This window comes from Ambystoma mexicanum, chromosome 3q (assembly GCF_040938575.1).
Source record: "Ambystoma mexicanum isolate Mex_15411 chromosome 3q, UKY_AmexF1_1, whole genome shotgun sequence".
Classification (NCBI taxonomy): domain Eukaryota; kingdom Metazoa; phylum Chordata; class Amphibia; order Caudata; family Ambystomatidae; genus Ambystoma; species Ambystoma mexicanum.
Genome location: NC_090926.1, coordinates 68209551 through 68235927, shown reverse-complemented (window position 1 = coordinate 68235927; position 26377 = coordinate 68209551). Strand labels below are relative to the sequence as shown.

General features: G+C 45.9%; 1 protein-coding gene across 2 annotated transcripts in view; it reads right to left on the bottom strand.

Annotated features, from left to right (window-relative positions):
• The window catches only part of LOC138582141 (zinc finger protein 567-like), a 428111-nt gene that overhangs the window by 50479 nt on the left and 351255 nt on the right, over positions 1 to 26377 (bottom strand). For both annotated transcript variants that reach the window (XM_069653158.1, XM_069653157.1), the window contains one exon: positions 19238 to 19351. In XM_069653158.1, coding sequence (XP_069509259.1) covers positions 19238 to 19351 — 114 coding nt within the window. The remainder of the gene's footprint in view (positions 1 to 19237; positions 19352 to 26377) is intronic.

Sequence of the window (26377 nt, the reverse complement as noted above, 5' to 3'; positions counted from 1 at the left end):
GGAGAGGAGCATCCGGGCCCCATGATTGTCCTCAGGAGTTTGTTCCTTGGTGAGGGCAGATGGAGACCGCCGCCGTGCCCAGGCAGGGTGGTAAGAGAAAATGAGGGGGGAGGGGCCAGGGCTGCGGGCGCCTCACCGATGTAACTGGAGCCCAGGGGGCTCAGACAAGGCCTCCTTGCACTCCTCCCTTGGGGGCACCTACCGTTGCCGCCCGCAGTCGGCCGAGGCCCTTGGCGGCAGGGGGGTGGATAATACGCCCGGGGGCTCGGCTCCGCCGTTAAGCTCTCTGTCCCCTCACGAAGGTGCCGCACTCCCCAGCACGTCCAGGGGGCTCTCCGGCAGCGTCCACTTCTCAGCAGCAGGCCAGCACAGCCCGGGGCCGCACCGGTCACACCACCCTCCGAACTCCAGGAGGCAGGCTCAGCGGCCTCACGCGGGCTGGCCGGTGCAGTCTTTCGTATTTTGGCCTCAGCTGATCGGGTGTCTGCGGTGTTAGCACCGTGTGCCCCCAGCGGTCACGGGATGCTCAGGAGTACATTTGTAGGGGTGTAGATAGCAGGATTCCGCCGTTGCTAGCAGATTGCTGTCAGTGGGCCACGTGCTCCAAAGTTAGGCAGCCATCTTGCTGGCTGCTCAACAGCGCTCCCCCTGGTCTGCAAAGATCTTTAGATCTGGTTGGGGAGTTTGCGGTGGAAAGTAGACTCAAAGTTAATCCCGACAGGTTGCATATTCTAATATTTAACAAAAAGAAGGGCCCTCATTGCAACTTTGCCGGTCCGGAAATAACAGTGCCAGGAAACTTACCAGCACCGTTGTTTCTGGACCGGCAAAGTACAAGTCTAGTGGGCAGGTGTTTCCGTAGTCCCCATTCCCATATAATCCTATGGAACTCTATGGGAATGGGGAAGAACATATTACCGGCACCGAGCTCTCGGTCCGCCGGGACTTGTAATGTTCCTGTGTTACCGGAAAGCTAGGCGCCGGTAACTGTTTACAAGTCCGGCGGCAACCTGCTGGCTTTACCGGCACGGTTACCGCTGGACTTCTAATGAGGGCCAAGAAGTTTAAAAACTTTAGGTGGTTTGTTAACAGGAGCATAATAGAGGAAGTGGATCAGCTAGTGTACTTGGGGTTTACCTTTGCAATAAGAACCATTTAGGTTTGATTAAGGAGAAATTGGGGCACAGGATTGAGTCCTTTATCACTCAGATGAAACGCATCTATGCTAAATTCTGTTACTTTTCCTAAGCCCTCTATTAGAGTTGTATAACGCCAAAGTGACCCTATTATATATGGCCTGGAATGGTTAAAACTAAAGAATAGAAAATGGCTGAATGCTCTGGAGGGAAAAATGTGGCGAACAGTGTTGGGTTTCCCCCCTTCACTACCTTTGGGTGTCATTTGACTAGAGCACGGTTTAAACTATTGGTGGTTTATGTATAAATGGACAAAACTGTGAGGTAAGGTGGGAAATCGCTCTTTACCAAATTGGGGGATGTCTCTTGTTTATGTTTAGAAGCTTAGCTGAGAAAGTTTAGCAGAGCATGTGAATGTTTTTTTTAGAAGAAGCAGGAATCAACCTTAAATCTTAGCCATTGTAAATGAGGAAGACGCGCAGACAGCGGGACTGCATAGAAAAACTAGAAACTCTAAGTCACCTAAAGCTTTACAGGGAATATACAAACTTTATTCCAGGTGTATAAACTCTGATGGGCTACATTTCCGAATGTCCTTCTCTGAGCCATAGAATGTGGTTCCTAAAATCCAGGTGTAATTGTCTGTATACGCCAGAGAGAGCTGGTCTGTAACTCGGGCTAGGAAGAAGCAAGCGTACAAGTAGTCTTTGCCACTTAGATAAGGTGGAAACACTCTGCCGCCTAATTTTGGAATGTCCAATTTTATTGAAGAGAAGATCATTTCATTTTGAAAAATGTATTCACTCTTCCTCGCACACAACCTGTGGGGGTGACTGATGAAGGGTAAACAATTATCTTTGTCATTTGCGCTAATCACCTTTTTAAAGAAGATATTCCCCCAACTGGTTGATATCTTCCGCTTACCGGACCTTTTATTGAGCCTACATGAGTGACATTATTCATTTGAGGAATAGGTGGTTTCAACCCAATTAGTAGGCAAGAGGCATGAAACCGGTGTGAAAAACATTGGGAACTCTCACGGGAATGATGCATCTTAGTATTTTAATTGCTTTTTATTATTATTTTTGTATGTACTGTGAAAACTGTAGATCTATGCAACATCTGTGTGTGGTAAATTGAAATGGTTCATGCTATATCTATGCTTTAAGTTCTAAATTGTTTTCTTTGTGTCCTGTATGTTACACAACAAGTTTACGGCATGGATGAATAGCCTTGCGGGCATAGCATTTAGCGCTTTATATGGACCAAATGATTTTGCTGTATGAGTTTTTATTGATTGGATAAAATGTATGTAATGTAATGTTTTGATATGCTGGTGTGAGTTCAAGATTTTAAAAGCTATGAATTGTTCCATCTTCTCTGCTTTTAAATTTGTGTAAGGTTTTAATTTTAAACTATAGCACAATTAAAACACAAAAAAACAAAACTTGAATGCATTTGTTTTCCTACGGGACATAATGTTGTTTATGCTAAAAGCACATAATAAAGAGGAATCAACCTGGCCGAGCACCGTTCGGAGAGCAGATTCCAATGTGCAGAAGATGCATTTGCAAATGAGGCTGCTTCCAATTACAGGTAAGGTTAGACAGTATCTCCAAAATGGCACCCAGTAGGAGCAGCTTTCTTTCCCCAACATCTCTTACAGCGCCTGCCATAGATGGAACACTCATACACCCCGAACATGCATCACAGACAGACTCAACATTCAGCACTCATCAATGCAAGGAAGATAATATCCAACTGCCCCTTTCAAACAACAAAGCAATCCCTCATTGCACTTTCAAAAAAAAGATGTTACAACCCATCGTACCCACTCAACGAATTCACGATATAAAGGTGAGAAACAAGGACAGTGACTCAACAGTTCATTAGCAATTAGTAAGATGTCCTTCCTTATTCACACCCTTGTGACATAAGAAAATGACAAAATATAACACAAACAGGAAATAGAATCAACAATCAATCCTCCACAGAGTTATGGGAAAGCCGTTACTTTACACACCCTAACTAACTAAAGAACAACACATAAAGGAGGAATACCACTCTTCGCACAACACACCATAGGAGACTATTGCCTATCCCAATTCACAAAAATATGAATAGCTCTCCAACCAACACAGTATAGGACTACATACCCCTTCTCCCATGTAACCAATCAAAGGAGGATGTCGCCCTTTAGCTAGTACATTGGAAACAATGGAACATTAGACCACTGACACATGTTACAATGGGACATCAACCAATTGACAGTACATAGAAAATCGGGCATCAACCCACTGACAATACCGGAAACAATTGGGCATTAACCCAGTGATACAGCACAAACTAATCTAGGAAATAGTAGGAAATATTACATTCACCCATATTTCATCTAAAGGAAACTGCATATCACCCATAAGTACATTTGTGTGATTGCCATCAACCAGTTCTGGCACTTAACTTGTCCTTGCTTGTCTCCTATAACTGTACGTGTGCAACCCACAAGAAACTGTGGCTATCACAGATGCAGGCATGTTCCTAATTTAACACCACTTCAATTTTGGAACTTCATCTTATACTAGCTTGCACACAGCAGACCAAGACACAACACTCTTCTTCAAAATCCAATTTGGCTGGTACTCCTCCTGCAAACATTAGAAGAAATCAAAAGTGTGGCAGGGATCACTGATGGCTGGTGGGCACACTCCTTATTTCTGCTCTCTAGCCTGCAGCCCTCCATCACTCTTCCTCCCCGCTGAGTAGATGCTGGAATGCACTCATGTGTTCCAGCCCACAGGCAGCGTTTCCTTTCCCTACCATAGTCCCACAGTTCCTAGGGATAAACAGAGATCCCACAGCATGCCATGTCCTTATGCACGCCTCAACTCAAAAACCTCAGAATCTTACGCCTCAATGCGGGCTTGGGGCTCACAAATGTAATGCTGCATTCTTCAGACACTTTGCTGCTCTACTTTGGACCACTGATCCTGGCACACGGTCTTCTCCGATGGCACGGGATGGTACCTCAGTCCATCGTACAGGACTGCTTGAGCATGTCCACCAATTGTACAGGCGGTCCCTCAAGAAGATGCTGCAGCATGTCTTCAGCGTGCACTAATAATCCTGACACAGGCAATAGAAAAGCATCACTGGCACTTCAAACAAATTTACTGGTGATCCAAGATGCTTCAGAAAAGCATATCTCTGCTTCAGCTCTGCAGACACAACACACTCTCAATCTTCAATCAAGGTCTATGGCAACAGGAAAGTAAGGAATCTCTTCAACTCCCTAAAAAACAAAATCAAAAAGCTACTGCACTCCAATGGCAATGACAGCACAGATCAGGTCAGTTCTCCTATATTAAACACTTGTTATTAACATTGTACTTTTACAGTGGTTATTGTTTTAGCGGGTGGCAGCTGTCTTCTCAAGCTGCCCCTCACATCAGGGTCATAGACACCACCTCACCGTCATTACTGCAAATTAATTCCATGGCAAATAAGTAGTCCGTAGGCAGGACATTACAAAAGGGATAGGTCTTTTTAATCCTTATTAGTTCCAGTTACAGGTTGTGTAAGAACGCACACTCTTGAAGACTTCAACTAGCAGCATCTTCTCTCTTGCAACTCCAACTGCCGCGGAAGAAAGACTCATCCACTCAAAATGCCTAAAGCATATCAAACTTTCAACATTCTGCAGTCATCCATTCAAGGAAGATACCAATCAATGAAGGTGTGCATTACACTGCCATGTCAGGGTCAGGCAAAACCTGATTGGATCAACACTAAAAGTATTCAGCTAATTTGTGTTTGCTTGTCAGGACAGGACAAATTATTGAGGGTGTGGGCCTGTTAGGGTTTTGGGCAGGGAAGCCCAGGCATAGATACTGTAACACAAAAAAAGGGCTAACACACCTGATCTTTATCTAGTGCAACATACTCTACATTCGAAATGAAGTTAGATGGGTGTGACTAGACTACGTAAGTCCAAGGTGATGGACAAGAAAGTCAAGAGCAGTACAGAGAGATGGTCTAACTGTCCCTACCTGACACACAATCTCCTTAGGCTGCACTGGTGTGCCGCCTATCTGAAAGTGGACAGAAGAAGAGTAGGACAAGCACTTTTAATTGGTTATTTGATGAAAGTCTAGTCACACTCTTCGTAATAGTAACTCACTTCATTCACCCAATGATGAAGACTTTTTGTTTCCCAATTTATACGTACAATGATACATAAAATGGCGCTGGTAAAGCTACACCAAACTGCTTTTGGCAAACCCTATTTTTAATAGTCAGTAGTCTGTGTGTGCTTATGGATCACACATTTAAATTTCATGAAGACACCTAATCAGATCGGAGGTGGACTAGTCAAAATTCTTCGTCCCCAGTGATCAAAGATCAGACTTTACATTTACTCCAGTCTGTTTCGTCTACCGGTTTCAGTGGTACAGGTTATTGCACCCACTTTCATCAGGACAGTCTTTGTTTAAAAAAAAAAGTTTAGAATACTCACTGGTCTTCCATTTGTGCGCTCATATCAGTGATTATTTCACATAGTGATAATGATATTAGATTAGAGACTGCAACCGTGGCCCTGAAAGGCCATACTGAGATACCCATTGCAAGTAGTGTTCAATTTCTGGAGATATTCGAATTGCTCAGCAGACTCTAGGTATACTGGCTTTCCACGTGATACCTTTCATGCAATAACTTTAAACAGCAGCACACATGAGTCCCCAGCAACACCCAGGCACAGAAAAAACCTTGATGGGCAAAAGCTCAACAGGACAAAAATTGCAAATATGCTGAAAGCTCACATGACAGGATTATTTTGGCCACTGTGGCCTTGCCAACTTTCAGGCCAAATGGAAAAGGAGAGCTTCATGTTGCAGTTTTTTTGTTCCCTTCATCAGCATTGCAATTCAATCAAATGCATTGTACATATGTGCCAAACCTATGTATAAATCTGATATTAAGATGTTCAGTGCAAACAGCTGCTTGTTACTTTGAACAAGAAATGGCTATATTTTTGAATAATCCACAACATTGATAAACTCAAAGAGTGATTGAACACTTAAGTAAATAAACCTATCTCTAAACCTATCTGGAAGCCCATAATCTACTTGGCATTCGCCAATCCGACTTCAGGCCCAGACATAGCACTGAATCGGCCCTCTTGGACCTTAATATTCAGCTTGATCAAATTCTCGACACAGGGGACCTCGCCATCCTTCTCCTAGTAGACCTTTCAGCAGCCTTCGATTTCGTCGATCATTACATCCTATGCCACCATCTCACCGCCACGTTCAACCTCCCCACCAAAGTGGCTTTCTGGATCAAATCTTTCTTGAGTGAAAGATCTTCCAGAGTCTTTGCTGGGGCCGAAACAGCTGATCCCATCCCTGTTCCCTACGAGTTCCCACAAGGCTCCTGGAGCTCACCTACATTGTACAACATGCACAACATGTACACCAAAACTCTCTTCGACTACCTAGACAGACTTAATATCCCATATGCAAACTTTGCCAATGACACTCACCGGCAACCATGACCTGGATTCTGCCAACATCAACCAGATCTACAGCATCATTTAGGCTAGGATGGCCAATCACCATATTTGCCTAAATGATGACAAAACGGAGCTCCTCATTGTAGGGTCCCCACACCGTCTTAAATACCTTCACCCTGTATTCTCCTTCTTCTGTACTGATGGTAACAACACCTCTGTCTCAACACACGTCAAAACGCTGGGAGTCTCGACTCTCAGCTTAACATGCACAAACATGTCAAGGCTGTCGCCTAATCTGCAGCCTACTCCACCAAACTTATAAACCTCTCCAGGAAATTCCTCACCCCCAACAACTGCCTGACACTCGCCAGAGCCATTATTGGCAGCAAATTAGATTATTGCAATACCATCCTTGCAGGAACCTCTGCCAGAAACATAAATAAACTCCATTTTATCCAAAATAATGCCCAGAGAGCAGTCTGGGGCTGACCATATCTCGCTAGTAAGATGAGATGCACACTGGTTACCCATCAAGGTGCGGATCGAATTCAAAATATTCACCATCACTCCACAACAATGCCCCCTTGCCTCACCCATCACATTACAAGGAAACCCAACCCCGCCTCCTGCCAAAAACTGAGCCAGAGGCGCCAGCTTTGCCTTCATCACCCTCAACCTCTGGAATACACTCCCCCCTGCACCCAAGACGAACCCTGCTACTTGTTCTTCAGAAAATAAAAAAGTAAAAACCGCTCATTAACAAATATGCTTCACCACCTTCAACCTGCACTGCTTACAACAAATGCTAGCTGCTTCTTGTCCACATCAATAGCACCACTGCTCACTGCTATAATGTCGGGAACTACAACTAGCCCACACTGTGACTGAATGCTGGATGCAATCTCATTGTCTCTGTATATGTCACAATTTTTCTCCTGACTATAACAACACTGTAACCCTAAAGTCACAATGCATTTTACTGTAATGTAACCACCCTAGCGCCGTGATATCTCTGGGTCTGGGCGCAATCAACAAATAAAATAAATTAATTCACTTATGATTTTTAGGGAAGACATGGCGTGCACAAGTTGTTACAGGGCGCTATATAGAAATATTCTCTCCTGGGTGGCAACCCTTCTGGCGGATCACCACTTTTCAATTTCTAGCAACACTTGGAACTCCTCCACCACCAACATCCTGGTAGGAGTCCTGCAAAGGTCTGTCAGTGGTCCCTTCCTCTTCACACAGTACACCGCAGAGTACTAACATCAAAACCAAATCAAGTCATCATCCTTGGTGACTTTAACTTGGGCTTTCAAGACCCCAAAGACATCAAAGCATGCGCCCTTAAAGATACTATAACTGAACTAGGATTCACACACTGTATTACCGAACCAACACGCAACAAAGGCAGAACCTTAGATTGGTTAGCTGACCTCAATTGCAATATAAATATCCAATTCAATGCTCCCTGTGCTTGGTCAGACCACCACTTAAAGGAATAGTTCACTCTAAAATGGTATTGTCCCAAAAGATGGGAAATAATGAAAAACATATATTAAACATCTTTTTAAAGAAATTTCGTATCTAAACCTTTGAGCAAACAAGGCTCAAAGTGTTTACATGGGAGCATCCATTTTGTCATTTCAAGCAGCCTCGTCTGTTCATGTTAAGCTTTGCCCTGGCAGCACTAAACAAGCAGCAAAAGCCCCCTACTGGGAGCTTTTGCTTACTGCAGTCAGAGCAGAGCTGAACATGGAGGAGGCTGCCTTCACTTTCATTTAACGTTTTCGGTGCTCCCCAAGCCCAGGGAATCAAAGAAAACGTAAAATGAAAGGCAGAGCAATTATAAATACTTTGCCGACTGCCGGTAGATTTTTCATAATTGCTGCCACTTTCTTTTCTAGTTTCCCGTGGGGAAACTAGAAAATACATTTGCAGCAATTATGAAAACTCTGCCGGATGCCGGCGAAGTATTCATAATTGCCTCAACTTGCCTACAAGCAAAGGGGCAGCAATTATAAATACAACTTTGTTGTATTTATGATTGCCATGGTTAGAAAACCACGGAAATCATAAATACAACAACGTTGTATTTATGATTGCGGTGGCTTCAGCTTTGAGTCTCCTGGGCTCCCCCGGTTCGGGAGAGCCCAGGAGACAAAGTGAAAGCTGCTGCAGTCATAAATACAACGCGGTTGCATTTATAAATTCCGCAGTTTTCTTCACTTTACTTTTCAGCCAGTAGCTTTTGTTTATTACAGCTGGCTGGCTTTTTCTTCATTAGTGCCGCAAGGGAAGAGTTTAACAGAAACACAGGAGGCTCATCCATGTCACAAAATGGATGCCTCCTAGTGCTTGAACATTTTGAGTTTGAGCCTCATTTGCTCAAAACTTTACATAGGGACTTTGTTTAAAAATATTTTTTATATATATATTTTTGATTAAGGGCCATCTTTTTAGCCAATAATATTTTAGAGTGAACTATCCCTTTAATCTTGTTCAGCATACAAGAAATGTGCTCACCTAACCAGCAAAAACAGGCACCAGCCATGATGACTAGAAACAAACGCAACTTAACTTTAGAGAAAATACGACCGTTACTACAGCCAATCATTAACTCCACCACGACTCTCTCAGATCCTACGCCCCTTGTCGACCTCTACAATCATACCATCCTTCAGGCCATTAACACACTAGCACCTCTTAAACTTTGTAAATCCAAACCTTGTGCTCACCTCGTATACCCTGCACCTCAAATCCTAACAGAAATTAAAAAGAAATTCAGAGGCCATGTGGAAAAGCACCCCGTCTTTAGCCAATAAAGACAACTTCTCAAAAGCCTCCCTTAACTATAAAGAAGCCATCGTCCAAGCTAAAAAAGACAATTATACCGACCGCATAACCAAAGCCAAGTCCAGTACTAAGGAACTGTTTAACATCCTGAAAGAATTAGAATCGCCTGTCCCACCACCTGATACGTGCACTAAAGATAGGCTGTGATGCACTAACATCCAGAACGCACTGCAAGATAAAATTACCATGCTTCAAAATAAAATAGAAACCAAAAAATGTCATATCACTAATACTGATCCAAATCCAAACCCACGTGCTCCTACCAGCATTACACATAATCAATTTAACTTCACCCCCTCTCTATTAAAGAGGTTGAAACTATCATTATGAAACTAAAACCTTCAAACTGTCAGGGAGATATCTGTCCTGCTCCTAGTACTAAGGAGGCAGTGAAAGAACTTGCCCCATTCATCACCTCCTTTTTTAATGCTTCATCTAAATCTAGCACAGTACCCAACTATCTAAAAGACGCTTGGGTACTTCCGCTTCTAACAAAACCCCTCCTAAAACCCAAATAATCTGTCAAAACTATAGACCCATCACTGCGGTCCCTTTTTACTTAAAGCTTTGGACCGAGCAGCCTAACTGCAGATCCAGCAATACCTCGAATCTAATAACCTGCTGGGTCTCAGACAGTTAGGATTGAGACCCAGACATGGGACTGAAATAGCGCTGATTGACCTCAAGACACAAATCGAAATCCTTAAAAGATAAAGGTAAACTGGCCTTGCTTCTCCTACTCGACCTATCAGCGGCATTTGATTTAGTGAACCACAAAATGTTCTGCAAACATCTCACTTCCGCTGTGCATTTCTCAGAGAAAGAAAACGCCTGGATCCAGTAATTCCTTAACAACAGATCCATGAGGGTCTTTGCGCCTTCAACCTCCGCAAAACCAACAACGGTCACCTGCGGGGTTACCCAAGGGTCCTGTTTGTCTCCCACCCTCTATAATGTATTTACCAAGCCACTATTTGATGATCTTGACTATTTGGGTGTCACCTACACTAATTACGCAGATGATACCCAAATACTAATTCCTATCACTGGTAACTATACTACAGGCAGTAAAACCCTCAATAGGCCTCATTACAAGTTTGCCAACTACAGTACCGGTAAGCTTGGTGGTACTGTAGTTACTGGACTGGCAAACTAAGAGTTCCGGCACCCGCGAACAGAGCATGTCGGATGCGCCGGCACCATTTTGAATGGTGCCGGTCCATCTGGCCTCCCCATTCCCATTGGGAATAGGGAGCATTTTTTGCCAACAGCCAGGAATGGGCAAATCCCGGGTCCCGCAGGGCCGTAATGACCTGGTAATTGCCCATTCCCGGGCGCCGGTAAAATTCACAAGTTCGGCGGCAGCCTGCAGGTTTTACTGGCAAGGCTACCGCCAAACTTGTAATGAGGCCCAATGACATTTACCTCATCATACAAGCACGGATGGCTAAGCATGGGCTCTGTCTTAATGATGAGAAGACAGAGCTGCTCCTCCTAGGATCACCTGCTAACCTGAACAAACTGGATAACCTATTCACATCCTTTAATATTGACGGTAATACAATCAAAGTCTCTAAGGTTGTAAAAACCTTAGGCATATGCACTGACTCCACCTTATCCTTAACAAAACAGACTAACGCCATGGCCTCCTCCGTTGCTTACACGTGCAAACTTATCATTGCTTGCAGACCATTCTTGACTACGCCTAACTATCACAATAGCAAGAGCCCTAGTCCTCTCCAAACTGGAGTATTGTAATTCACTCTATTTAGGCACCACACAACGGAACCTCAACAAGATGTAAATTATGCAAAATAACGCCATCAGGCCAGCCTTGAATATCCCAAGGAAACAACACATCTCTGAAACCATACACTCTTTAAATTGGCTAAACATCAAGCAAAGAATTGTGCTCAAAACCCTGTCCCTCACAGACAAGTGCTTATCCAACCAGGCACCCAAATACTTGTCCAACAGCATCACTTGCTACACCTCAACCCAACCAACCAGAATTGCCCAGTCTCACAGTGTCAAGATCCCACGGTTCAAGCAACAAAGAGCAGGGGGTGTCAGCTTCCCGGTCCTTGCAGCAAAAAATTGGAATGCCCTCCCTATATCTCTAAGAAACGAACCTTCCTACCTTTTATTTAGGAAAATTGTCATGGTATGGCTACAGGAGCAAGATCTTAGCCCTATGGCATAACTTAGCCCGCCTGCTCAGTCCGAATCAGTCACTCTAACCACAAAAGTTATATTACATAACTATTTTGTCTTGTTTCTTTGTGTTCTCATGTCTACCTGCGCTTCGCCTGCACATAGCCTTGCTTCCACTTGTAGTATATATATCACATGCTTTGTACATATGTTATATAATGCCCTTCAATTCTCAATGTATATATGTAACTGTCCTTATGTAGTATAATGTTTTATTTTCTTGTAACTTGTAAGCACAGCGCCCAGATGCCTAAGGGCTTGATGCGCTCTACAAATAAACTAAACTAAACCGCCTCACAACTCATCCCCTTCTCTGGATTATCTTCACATTAGAGCTACACTCTTGCATCACTCACTGTCTATCTGCTATCCATCACTGGATGTCTCTGTGCTGGTTGATGAGCAACTCCTCTTAAACTGAACTGATCTTTCTCCTAGCCTCCAACGTAACAATATATTTCACCTCTCCTATATGCTTAACGCCTGACCTCCTTACCCAGAGCATGTAATATTTGGGTTTTCTGACGGGAACCTAAAACTTCAACTCCTGCACTGCTACATCTGCCAATCCTAACCTCCTGAACATATGGGACCCCCATCTCCTTCTCTCAACAAGGTACTGGACTATGCTACCCATTCTTTCTATACCTTGTTCCTCACCCACATCCATGCTCTGTCTTCAAGTGGGGTGCAAAGTTGATCCCTGTTCTATCCATAGTCCTTCTTCCCAAGTTTAAATCCACTGCTACCTGGATGTCTATTTTCCAATACTCATTCCTATAATGCTAACAGGCTCCCCTCAACTTAACCATCCCTGTCCACAGTGTGCTACCTCGTGCTTTCACTCTGTCATCCCTCTGGGTCCCCATCGCTGGAACACAGACCATCTGAAATGAAGGACATTCCTCTACCAGTGGCTGGCATGAAGATAGCCCTTAAGCACCACCTTCTCTCCCAGCATCTTAGAGTGCCTTCACCCCCTCCCATGATCCTTCATCACTGGATTGTTTATTTGCATACATCTGTAAATACTGTAAATACTACAGATGTATTTAAAAGTGTGTCTTGTGCTCTCTACAGTTGCACTTTCCAGCTACTTCCTAGTCATGACTTTGTATAGGTTTGTGAAGCACTCTGCAATTGAACTGCTCCAGCCATAGATTTGAGCTTCTTTGCAAAGCATCATCTATTTTGTATACAAAATACAAATAAATAGTTTGAACTTTCAGGTGTGGGAGAGAGAAAATGTGTATTTCTACAACACATTTCAAAAAGCTGATGAATAAATAACCTCGGATTCCTTGGCTTATTGGTGCACCTAGGTCCCCATAGTGATCACTCATATACAAACAATTCAAGATCATAACAACCACACTTTACTGCGCATAGAGAAACCTCTTCATACAAAATTCCATCTAGATAGTATCTACTAAACATGCCCCTCTGATATGTTCTGCAGCAATATATATTTGCACTTAGAAACAAACTACGTATTTACTCTTTCTAGCTGGCATCAATCAAGCACTGTGCGGGACATGGCCACGGGCGACTGATGTAAAGCCGCTTCCATGAGGCTCCTGCCGCTGCCCCTGCGAAAATCCTGATTTCAATCCGAGCTAAGGTGAAATCGATCGGATCAGTGCCCAGATCCGGGTAGGGGAAGGTGTGAGGAAGCCACCAGGATCTTGGTGAAGTGACGGGGACCGTGTTTCCCCAGAGAAATTGCTGCCAAAAGGGGCCGAGACCTGCACCGCAAGATGGCGACCGTTGGCAACTGAGACTGCTGTGGCCGGCCGTGAGCGACTGGTGAAACAGAGCACTCGGGCGCGCCTCTTGAAGCTAAGTGACGATAGTGGAGGCGGAGACGAGCCCGGACAGGCATCGCCGTGACTCAAAGAGCAGTGGCAAGGAGCCTGCAATGTGGGCGCACTACACAACGAGCGTGGGACCCCAGCCAGTGCTTCACCTCAGCAGGAGGGCAACCAGTTATTCGGAATAGTGGCAATCAGGGGAAACAACCCCCTTCGGTGGCATCAACAAACGAATGACACGCCGGCACATCGACTACCCGCAGGGCAGGCTGACAGCAGGGAACAGCCTTCTGCATTGTGGAGAACTGGGAAAAGGAGCTCTGAAAAGCTTTGATGCTTGTAGCCCAGCTCCGAGTGAGTCGGAAGATCAGCAAATGATGGAGCCATATTAGGTGCAGGCTACCCTGTGGGAAGAGGTGACGGGGTACCCCAGCGAGGAACCCTTAGGAAGAGCCCAGAAACAACAGCAGAGCAGCCACCAGATGTGAGAAGGGTCAAACTCAGCGCTGAGAAGGCGAACTGGAGAGAGTTGCTGCCCAGGACAACAAGAAGGAGTCATCAGGGGGAGCCGCTGGTGCGTGGATAAAGATACAAATAAGGTGGAGTGGGCATAGCAACTGAGAGGCTACTCACTGTGACAGACTATGGGGGAGATGCCAGGAGTACGGGAACGGACTGTGGAACCAACCCCAGTAGGCTTCAGCAAGGGAGGCACCAGACATCTGCATTAAGCTGTGCGGACGTGTGCAGTGGGAAGTGCCCGAGTGAGGGCGGTTCTGCTGTGTTGGCACAGGACTTGGGTCCGACGGCCGGGGGAACAGCAGCGGGCTGGAGGTAGACAGGAGAGGCGTCTGAAATACAGTGCAATCTCCAGGGGATACATTGTATGCACAGTGAGGGTGTTAGCCTAGTCAAAACGGACTGATACCCCCCTGGAAGCCGTGAGGAGAAAGCAGTGGATAAACATCAGGCCTGGGGGCGAATCGAGCATAGGAAGGTCTGGAGGCTTGGAAATACAGGTGAAGGGAGCCTGCTAAAGAAGGCATCAGGACGGCAGGTGTGGCGGAGCGCCTCGAGAGGGAGCCTAGAGGTGGGTGTGGAGGTGAATTGACTCCCACTGGTGGCCTGCACAGCGACAGAGGCCAATACTGAGGCAAACATGGTGAAGGGTCAGCATAAGATGGAAAAGTATGCAGAATCTAAACATAAGCAGCAGCGGCCAGAGGAGGTGCTTCCGTAGGTGGAGGGGGCAAACAAAGAGAAGCCTGGGGGTCACCTTGGATGGCCATCCAGGCAACTAGGACCTTGTTGGAGGGAAGCGTTAAAGAGGTGGGGGTTGATGTGTCCTTGGTCCGTGCAGTGAGCACAGTGGAGGACGACCTAAATCGGCTTAAAAACCAGGTGGAGGAGCTTGTGGAAGCGACTCAGATACTCAAGGTGAGAGCGGAGAACACAGAAGGACACTCTCTATGCAATATACACCTGGTGGCTATTCCAGAGAGGAAGGGGAGGAGGGGCCCAGTGTAGAACTCTTTGTGGAGAGGCTGATGATGGAGAAGTTACAAAGAAAGGGGCTCTCAAAGTTGTTCACAGTGGAGCGAGCGCACAGGGTTCCAGGCACAGTCCCTTCCCCGGGGAGACCTCCACGAGTAATAGTTGCAGAGATACTTAATTTTAGGAACAGAGATGCTATCCTGCGGGAATCCCAGAAGTCCAATTAATATGAGGTGGGCAGCTCGAGGAAACGCATATTCCCGGACTTCTCCCTTGAGGTGCAGAGACAACGTAGGACCTTTGATTGGATACGACGGCGGCTTTGAGAATCAAAACATTAAGTACATGATGTTCTATCCGGCCAAACTGAAGGTCATTGATGAGGGCAAATCATGGTTTTGTACATCGTCGCAGGAGGTGTGGGCTTGGCTGGAAGCTACAGGGAGGCGCCCGGGTCAGCGGGAGGAGAGGAAAGAGAAGATCCTGCGGACGGGGGTGCTAGGTGGTTGGATGGGCCTGTAGGTAGATATGTAACCTACGGTAGGGTCTGGGCACTCGGTCGGGAGGAGGAGTAGGAGGGAGATAAGGTTGAGGTTTTGGAGTCGAGCGGGCAGAGAGGGAGGCTTGATGGGATAAGCTCCCGTTCCTATGGTTACTCACTCACGGGAAAGGCGGTTAAGGTGAGGTGGATGAGGTGGCGAAAGAATCTAAAGAAGAGGGGGAGGGAAGGGAGGTAGGGGGGAAGGGGGAAAAGGGAAGGTTGCAGGGAGGTTGTTGTAGGGGCAGTTGGATAAGGGAGGGGATAAGGGGAAGGTGGAGGGAGACAAGGTAAGGGGTGGAGACAGAAGGGGTGGGCGAAGAGTTGTGGAACCAGTTGGGGAAGTTAATTTGGGGGAGTTGGTTGAATATACGGTTAGGGCAGGTTGGCCCTGTTGGTTGAAGTCAGTGGTCTGGTTGACAAAGCGGACCAAGATGGTTCATCAAGAACAGTGGATGCACGAAGGAGGGAGGGACACGTGGAGGAAAGTTAATTGCTACGTCTACCATGAGAGGTGATGGTTTGAAAATTGGGACCTGGAATGTCCAAGGGATGGGTAATAAATTGAAAGGTCAGCTAGTAGGAGGATTCCTGAAGCGACATGGGGTGCCACTGGCCCTGTTGCAAGAAACTCACATGCTAAGGAAGGACCTGGAACTGCTCAAGAGGTGGTGGGGAGGGACAGTAGTGGTAACAACTTACTCAAAGTAAGCCAGGAGTGTTCTGATCTGGGTAGCGGCGCGGGTCCCTATTCTGGTAATCAAGGTACTGACTGATGAGGTTGGGAGGACGGTGATTCTCCTCAGTACAATGGAAGGCAGGAATCTCAGTGTGATAAATTCTTATGCTCCCAACGTAGACAACAGAGAGTACTTTCCATCGGTGATGGAGTTGGCGGGGGGGATACCGGGAAGGACTATTTATTTGGGGAGGAGATTTTAATTGCCTGCTAGATCCAGGCTTAGATGATACGGGAAAGTCAGGCCTAATGAAGCAGCAGGCGGCATCATCTCTACGGAAGATTGTTGGAGACCTAGTCTTGGTGGAATTGTGGTGGGAATCGCAGGAGGAAGGCTAATCTTATTTCTCTGGGGTGCACAGGTCCTATTCATGCCTGGATTACATTTTTGTGGGGGCAGAACACTTTCACATGTTTGGAAAAACTGCATATTTGGGGAGGGTTCTCTCAGATTACTCGCCCTTAGTAACGCAATTGGAAGGAACGCGGCAGAGATCACCAGTGAATTTGGGGCGTCTTTTGGTCACGGCTCTAGAGGATTTGGCATTTGGGGAGATGCTGTGGAAAGAAATAGTGCCGTTTTTTTGGGTAAACGAAGGATCGGTGGAAAGACTGTGGACCCTGTGGGAGGCTTTTAAGGCCATTATTAGGGGGATCTGTATATCTAAGACAACAGGAGTGAGGAGAGTATTGCAGGATAAAGTACTAAAATTGGAAGGGGTGATATCCACGTTAGAGAAAGATATGGCTGGGGGAGAGAAACAAGGGCAGAACTGATGGAGGCCTTGGGTTCTCATGAGGAGACACAGGACTCACTATCCAAATTTAATGGGAACAAGCGGGATGTACGGATTCACTGGGAAGGGGATAAGGCAGGGTGTCTACTGGCCTGGTTGATCCGTCTGGAACAACCCGGCACACCATAACTCAGGTCAGGTGGGAATCTGGGGAACTAGTCACCACCCAAGAGGGGATTAACAAGACCTTTCGAAGTTTTTACCAATCCCTATATACGAGTGAAGGCATGTACTCGAGTGAAGATGCAGAGGAACTATTGGACCTGGCGCAACTGCCGGTCTTGGCAGGGGATCTTAGGGCTAGACTGGAGGAACCCATTGAGGAATCTGAGATAAGTGAGGCGTTGCGGTCCATGAGTAATGGTAGATCCCCAGGGAGTGATGGCTTCCCGGCAGAATTTTATTATAAATACGAAGATCCCCTGGTTCCCCCGACTTAAGAAAGTCTATGATGAAGGCTTTGGGAAGGGATCCCTCCCTGACTTCATGGGGAAAGCAATAATAACGGTCTTGCTGAAGGAACGTAAGGACCCACTAGACTGTGCATCCTACCGCCCAATTTCACTATTGAACATTGATGCAAAGTTTCTGGGCAAGGTCTTTGCTACTAGACTATCTGGGGTGGCTTTGCTTTTGGTGCATCTGGACTAGTGCGAATCTATAGAGGGACGTAGCACCACGATGAACTTATTCTGCATTCACCATGTGATGAACCAGATCAAAGATTCCAATGAGAACATGTCATTGGCCTCCTTTGACTGACAAAAAAAATGGGTATCCCCTTTATCGTGGGCATAGGGGAAGCAACTACACCAAAAAGTACAAAGGGGGTTTTATGCCTCGCAGAACTGTAGAAACAAATTATCATTTATTAAAATTTAACAGGCTTCAATTGGATGGCTGAGAGGCAGGCAAAAGTCAGAGAGACAACAGAGCAAGCATCTATTCAATTATGACATTTTGTAATTTATTAATATTGAGTCAACTTCGTGTTCTGGGGACATCATGGATTTGAATTTCAGTTTGGCTGTGCTCGGGGGTTCGGTTTTGGTTGGAGCCTTCTTTAATTTTTATTTTTTTTGTATATTTTGTATTATTTTTGCCAGAATGTGTGTAAAAACACCACTATGACTGCTTTATTTTCATTTGATGGTCGACGCTTGCTCCCATCTTAGATTTAGGTTTCTCTAACCTGCAGCCCTATATGAATTATGGACATCGGGTCCGGTAGGGATCTGGCACATGTTGTGGGGATGCTAGGTGATGGAACACTATTGGCAGGCAGTGATCTCCAAGATTAATGAACTACTGAATTCCAGTTTTGAATGTAGTCCAAGAGTGTGCCTGTGGGGGCTGGTACCAGTGGGGAAGCGGCACAATTTGAGGAGAAAATTGGCTCAATTTATGTTAATATTGGCAAAAAGAAGGGTGGCCATTGCCTGGACGAAACCCCAGTGCCCATCCTTGATGCAATGGAAGGATGATATCCGTAGGTGGGGAATGGCAGAGGTGGACATTCTGCAACCGAACCGGGACCCGGAGTTGGAGGATGGGGTGGTGGTAGATTGGAGCCAGCAGTTGAACGAACTGAACTCCTCGATAGACTTGAAACCCACCTAAGTGGCAGAAGCAGGGGTGAAATGTTTAGGAGGGGGATTAGAGGGGGTCGAAATGGGTAGTTGCAGTTTTGTTGGGGGGTACTGGTGGTCTGACATGCTGGATATCTAGCATTATTGGATGTCCAATCTGTTCTCCTTGGTTTCTGAAGAGAGGTGTAAGTGGCAACGCTGTACTGTGACTTCTATGTACATAGAAAAGCTGAATAAACAGATGTTTAAAATAATAAAAATCAAACACTGTGCACTCACTTGAGAAAGAACCTTATTGGTCTTTTCATACAACACCCATGAGCTATGTGTTGCCTTGAATTTTCGCAAATAATGCGCAAAGCAAAAGTAATACTCCCGTCAGAAACGTATGCCACTTACATGAGGGAATTCAGAGTCTGTCAGACCTTGTTAGTATGTGCATGCGTGCCTGGTTTTCATGGTATTAATGCGCAAATTTGCCTCAGCGTGCTGTGGCTGTGAGAAAATATACCCAACCTTCAATTGCAGATTACCACAACATGCTTTTAACTCACTTGGAGAGCGATTAATACCGTGGTCTCTTTTCTCGGTCTCCTGATTGTTGACCAGAAGCAAATCTTGCTTTTGTTCAGCTCTCAAAGAAAATATAGAGGTGGCAATAAGTGGACCTGTTCAGTAAAAAAAGAAAAAAGAAATACATTTACCAAATAGCATAGAAAAAAATGAATTTCAGAACTAAAATACAACACTGATTTATCGCTATTCACAAGGGATAATAGCTTGGTTAACGTGGAAAGAAACGTGTAATGGTACACAAAGCATGCAGTGGTGCAGGAGGATAGATGATGAGATTCCGAAACAAGTAGTACTACAGTATGTAGGAAAGGCATGGTATCACAAGTATTGGCACTGACACAATAGATCCAATTTGTAAAACCTTTATTGAAAATGTTGGGGTTGGAGAAACTCCTATTTTGCCCTAAAACTAATATGGGAGTAGATTCGACCATCAAACGATAAACAAAACAGTCCTAGTGAAGTCTGTCGAATCAAAATGGCCTAGGCTAACAAAACCTAATGCCTGCCCTATCTCTTGTACAAAAGTGTAAAAAGGAGAAATGTATGCAAAATCAGTGTTCAAATGATAATGTGGCTGAACCAGGTCTCCTCCCCATGTTAAGCCTCGTGGGGTAAGGCGCTCCTTGTAGGCAGGATGGCTCGGCTTTCAACACAGTACATATTTCAAAACCGTGGATCGAGACTCGCCTGGCATTCCATGTTAAAGTCTCTTTCTCTGACTTCAAAATGTATTTTTCAACCATGCCCCTCTACCATACGCAGACCTTTCACCACACAGTTCTCGTAGATCCCCCCTCTGCCGGGCTCATACCTCTCACGATAAAGTTCAACACGAAGTTGCAAGGGGGGCTCGCTTCCACAAGCTTAGCATACTTCAGATCTCCCTCAAATCGGACTCGGACCCCTTGTTGGATGTTGAAGTCTTTCGAATATGCGTGGTTTTATTACAGACCACCGCAGGACCACTTCGACTCAACGTTCACTATTTTGCTTTTGCTCTTGCCGTTTATACGCCTTTTAGCTTCAAACAATGTACCTTTCACAGAGACTTTCGAATGGGCTACCTCTTTTCACCGGATCACTCCGTTATTTAGTATTGCTGATCTCGCAGCTGCATTTTACTTTACAGTTAATTCACAGGTCTGCCTTTCTTCGCGTCTCATCCACACGCGTCCAGCCTTCACTTGTGATATGATGTTTCTACTTCATTCACTTTAAACACACACCAGTCTCTCAGGTTGCTTGCCAACTCACCGGCTGTGTGCGCTTCTTCCTTGTTTGCGTTTTTCCCATTTCTGAGTCAGGGTTAGTACCACAGGATTGGCCTCGCCTCCCCAACTCTGCCATTCACTTGGGAGGTTTGCTGGCGTCCTTGAAACACAATGCAAATTTCACTTATGGGATCTGGCCTGCTCCACGTGTCTGTGGTGGTCTGTCAGAGGCTACCTCCAGTAGGGAAGCTTTGGGGATTTCGGCCCGCTGCTCTTGTCACTTGGTCCGTCACTCTACTCCAGTAGGCAGGCCTTTGTCCCGGAAGTTCTGCTCGTTCTCATGTTCCGCCTTGCTCAGAGTGTGTCTTTAGGTGTTGCCTTTTATTCGTGCAAGGAGAGCTAACTGGTATCAGGTGTATGCACTTAGGGTAAAGTGCCTGACTTGGCCTGACCCGATTAACGGGACATGTCCAGTACGATGTGAGAAAGTTAGTCTGGTTACTCTTAGTTACGCTCTTCCTCGGCCCTGTGTTTGTGTATAAAGGGCGGGGGGGGGAGTTGGGACTTCGGTAAATCCTAAAAAATAGGATGCTGTAGATGAACAAAAGGGGAGGGGCACCACATCTCACTATCGGCTATCTCACCCCCACTCCCCGAAGACCCCTCACGCAGGTGATCCTCCCGTACTGGTCCACCCCCAGAACTGGATCCAAAAGCGATGGCTGTGCCCTGGCCACCTGGATGACAAGTCCCCGAGGACTAAGGGGTGAGATACCCTTTGGTTTCTCACAAGTGACATATAGCTTAGGAGCCAATTTCCACATGTAGTGAACCATGACCGACATACACACAACAGATGTACAGGTGACAGATTTTGAATAATCATTCTAGCTGGAATTACTTTTTAAAATATGTTTTTACTGACACTGAAAGTACATAAGTAATGAATAAAATATAACTACTGAAAAAGTTTCAAAACAAAAGGAAACAGTTAATAAACTCACCTGTTTCCTACATTCAGCCTTGGCGTGATCTCTGCACTTGTGTAAAGTGCACTTCTTTAAAAAATTAAAAAACACCCTGCCTATACTATTATTTCCCCATCAAATAGCGTCACAAGAAAGCCAAGACTAAAAGGCCTAAGTCTCCTTAACCACTCTGCAAACACACTGATCTACGAGTGTTGCAAGTTCGCCGCACCCCATTCCATTCATCTTTACTCTCTGCCTTTTAAAGATGAACATTTCAATTTTCCCCAATCCCACATGAAGGGGTGGGAGAGGAAGGAACAGTGGAAGAGAGACAAAAAACATGGAAAAATATAACTTACTTTCATATAAATCACGCATCTTTTAGGTAGAAGTAACAAAAACAGCTGTATCGAAGACTACAGCAGGACAGCCAGAAGGAAGGGATACAGATGGGCAGAAAGTTGACAAATGATCTTTAGGCACAGTTTCACCTCTACAATTCTCTTTATGGGGATTCCTTTCCCATCACCAGTATCTTTCTTTCGCCCATGCTACCAGGCCTTGAGCTGAGTGAAAAGAAACCTACAGATTCTATGGGATACGATCTAAAAACACATAAAAGTGGAAAATATTTTAAAGCAGGCTGAGGACAGAGGAGTAACTGTGTGAAAGTGGTTCTTAAACTAATGGACTTAGAGCCCAATGTCCAGTCCCTGTTCTAATCCACACAATTCAGGGGTAGCCACACCCTGAAAAGCGTCCTCAAATCCACTCCCAACCTCAAGGCAGTTTTAAGTGCCCCAGCACAGTTTTAATTTGGTTTAGGCCGATTCATCAAGTCGTAATCCTCCTGATCTGTGTCATCTTGGGAAGCACTCCTACTGGGGCAGGAGCTTTTAGCATTCCCCCCCCCCAATTATCCCAAGGGTCTCTGTGACTTATTTTACTGGAGGTTTCCCTGTAATGTTCCCCCTCTTGCCCTACCCGTCCTTCTCAGTAGGACTTTCTTCACCCCATCCTGGGTTTCTGGCAGGTTGTCGTAACTATAACCCTCACCAGGGGCGGTTCTTGTGGGCCCGAGTCTGCTACAAGTTCTGGTCAGACGTTTTAGGTTCCAGCATCCCCTTTCATTCTGGAGCCTTTTACGTAAAAAAAGAGATTCTGTCATAACCCCCCCTCGCAGGTGACTCACCCTCCCATATCCCCTGGGTCCTGCCAGCTTCCTGGTCAGAACTGTAACGCTCACCTGATTCCAGTAGAGGCGCCGGTCTTGACTGGGCGTATACCGTATCTTCAAAGGTGATGTGTAACACACGGCTGGCTCTTTGGGCTGGACCTCTGTGCACTGTATGTCTGACTCGAAGGGTAAGATGTCTGCAGATAGAAAATATGGGATTAATGAACTGGGTTATTGAATGTCTCTCTCTTCTTCCCTTTCTCTTCTCCTGTAGAACCCCAAAGGTTAACGCTCTCACCTTAGGCAAGTGAACGCCGTGCTCTCCATCTGCCTCGGGGCAGGGTGCTGTAACCAGTTTCTTCACTGGATAAGGGGAGCAGGCCTCTAGACTTCAGAGGACTGCTGTCCGTCGTTTACTGCACGAACGGTAAGTTTCGAGTAATTCTAATGTCTTTAAAAGTCTTTAGTAATGATGTCTCTTGTTTTGCAGGGTTCCGGCGATGGCGGATGACGGGCTGAAGTGAGTTGAAGATGGAGCCCGTGTGATGAATAGAAGCGCCTGGAAGCACGTAAGTAAGCGCTTGTTGCCTGCTTCACGATGCGCTCTAACTGTCTTTTTATTTTGCAGGTACAAGTTCGGAGCGGCTGCAGGGTGCCGGAATACCCACTGGGTTAGATGTGGAAAGGAGTAATGGCACGTGAGTATTAAAGTTCCCCAATGTCTTTAAACGCACCTTGTTTTGTCTTTCAGATGCGGGATGCAGCGCCAAAGGCCTCCGGAGCGTGCGAAGAGTTGGTAAGCTTTTGTCTTTCAGATGCCGGAATGCAGTGCGAAGACCTCCGGAGCGCACGAAGAGTAGGTAAGCCTTTGTCTTTCAGATGCCGGAATGCAGCGCGAGGCGTTGGTGACAGCCGATGGACCAGGTAAGTGAAGCGCTGTCACTGAAGACCGTAATGCTAACCTGTTCTTTCTTGTCTTTATAGGTGTTGCTGAAGACTGGATTCAGGATGGTAAGCCTTTTTCCTTAGGCCCAGGATCAGATGCAGAAGACACGATGAGCGTTCTGCTGCAGAGGATGCAGAATAACGCAAAGCAAGATGCATCCATCGGGTGTGGTTTAAATAGCCTCCTGTAGTGCTTAGGTGTCTCCTTCCACAGCCACGCCTAGGTAGGAAAAGAGTTCCTGCTTTCCAGAAGAGTTCCAGTGTTCTGAACCTAGGGAGTGGCTCCTGCCCCACCCAACAGGAAAAGTAGTTCCAAACAGAAGAGGATCAGAGGCTCAACTGGCAGGCAAGTAAGCAGCATGGTCTGCTGCAGGTAAGTCCACCCAAGCATTATGAGCCCGGCGCTTCCAGCGCTGGGACTGGGCATATTTATGAGCCTGGTGCCACTGGCGCCAGGACTGGGTCCAAAAGGTCCCAATTGGGACTGGTTGGCACTCGGAACCTGGGTTATGGATCTGCTTCCAAGGGAGTTGGGAAAACCCTGACCTTTTGGAAGCAGAGATCATGACAGTACCCCCCCTCAAGGCCCCTCCCAAACCGGGCTTCTCCGGGGGTTTTGGCTTGTCAGGAAATGTTCGGTGAAATCTTTTGATTAGGCGAGGAGCGTGGACATATTCAGCAGGTTCCCAGGATCTCTCTTGGGGGCCGTAGCCTTTCCAGTCAATTAGGTAAAATAGTTTAGATTTGGAGATCTTGGAGTCCAGAATGCTTTTGACTTCAAACTCGAGTTCTCTATCAACTAGGATGGGTTTTGGAGATTTAGTTAGTCGGGTTTGAGGTTGCACGGGTTTTAATAGAGAGACGTGAAAGACCGGATGTATCTTCATGTGCGGGGGCAAGTCCAACTTGACCGCTACTGGGTTTACTATGGTAGTGATGGAATAGGGACCAAGGTATCTTGGGTTGAATGTGCGTGGCCCTTTTAGAGGTAGATATTTGGTGGATAACCAGACTTGATCCCCTACTTGATATTGAGGGGCTTCCTTCCGATGTTGATCTGCTCCTTTCTTGTATTGTTCTTTAGCCCTTTGAAGGTGAGAAACAGCTTCCTTAAAGGCTTGGGTGATTGTAGAATGCAGGTAGTCTACTGCTGGTGTTTCAAGATCTTGGAGGGGATCCAACTCCGAGGTTCGAGGGTGACTGCCGTATAAAAGAAAAAACGGGGTTTTCCCAGTACCCGAATGGACAGAGTTATTGTAGGCATATTCGGCTATCCAAAGGATGTCTTTCCAAGTTTTTTCAGTTTGTTGCAGCATGCAGCGTAAATACTGTTCCAGAGTTTGATTGGTCCTCTCGGTTTGTCCGTCGGTCTGAGGGTGGTGACTGGTCGATAATCTCACATCAATTTGAGCCGACCGACAGCAACTTAGCCAAGAATGAGAAATAAATTGACTACCTCGATCCGAAATTAGAACCGAAGGAAAACCGTGCAGTCGGACAATGTTTTCGAGAAATTCTCAGGGCAGAGTTGCTGCTGTTGGCAAGCCTTTGAGCGGAATGAATTGCGCCATCTTGGAGAATAAGTCCACGATTACTAGAATCGTATTGTATCCAGAGCATGGAGGTAGATCGGTGATGAAGTCCATAGAAAGCGTATGCCAAGGGCGAGGTGGGATGTCAATAGGGCGTAAGAGGCCTGCTGGTCTTTCCTTTTGACTCTTGTTTTGGGCGCATACTCCACAGGACATTATAAAGTCTCTGATATCTTTTTTCCAAGACGGCCACCAGAAGTAGCGCTTGATCTTTTCTGAGGTCTTGGCCGTACCGGGATGTCCTTCCATTAAAGAATCGTGATAACAAGAGATTACTTTTTTCTGTAAATCTGTGCTGGGCAGGTATAATCGTTCTTGGAAATACAATAAGTTGTCCTTTACTGCAAAGTCCTTTCCCTGCAGATGCCAATTCTGTATGTCTGCTGGAGTTACAAGTTGCCTGGCTTTATCCTTAACTTCCTCTATGGATTGTGTGGCGATTACACCCAGAATTCTTTGTTCGGGAATGATTGGTACAGGTTTAGGGTTGATCAAGTGTTCTTCCACTCCCATCCGAGAAAGGGCATCAGCTTTACCGTTTTTTGTACCAGGTCGATAGGTAATTATGAAGTCAAACTCGGCAAAGAATAATGCCCAACGGAGTTGTCTAGAGGATTGGGCTTTTGCGGTTTTCAAATATTGCAGGTTTCGGTGATCCGTAATCACTGTAACGGTGTGTCGGGCCCCCAGCAGATAATGCCGCCAAGCCTTAAAGGCAGACTTGATAGCCAGAAGTTCCTTGTCAGTAATCGTGTAATTGATTTCAGGAGGCGAGAATTTGCGGGACCAAAATGCCACGGGATGCAACTGATTGGTTACCGGATCCTTTTGTGATAGAACTGCCCCCATGGCAAGGCTTGAAGCATCAGTTTCCACGATGTAGGGGAGTTCGGGGCGAGGGTGTTTTAAGATTGGTGCAGAGATAAATTTAGTCTTCAAATCCTGGAAAGCTTGTTCCGCCTCGGTAGACCATTCAAAACGTTTGTTTTTCTTTAACAAGGCAGTGATGGGCTGGACTATTCGAGAAAATTCGGGGATAAACCTGCGGTAAAAGTTAGCGAAGCCTAACATGCTTTGCACACCTTTTACGGAGGATGGTGATGGCCATTTGAGAACTGCATCGACCTTCTTTGAATCCATACGCACTCCGCTAGGTGATAATATGAATCCCAAGAATTCAACTTCAGTCACGTTGAAAACACATTTTTCCAACTTAGCG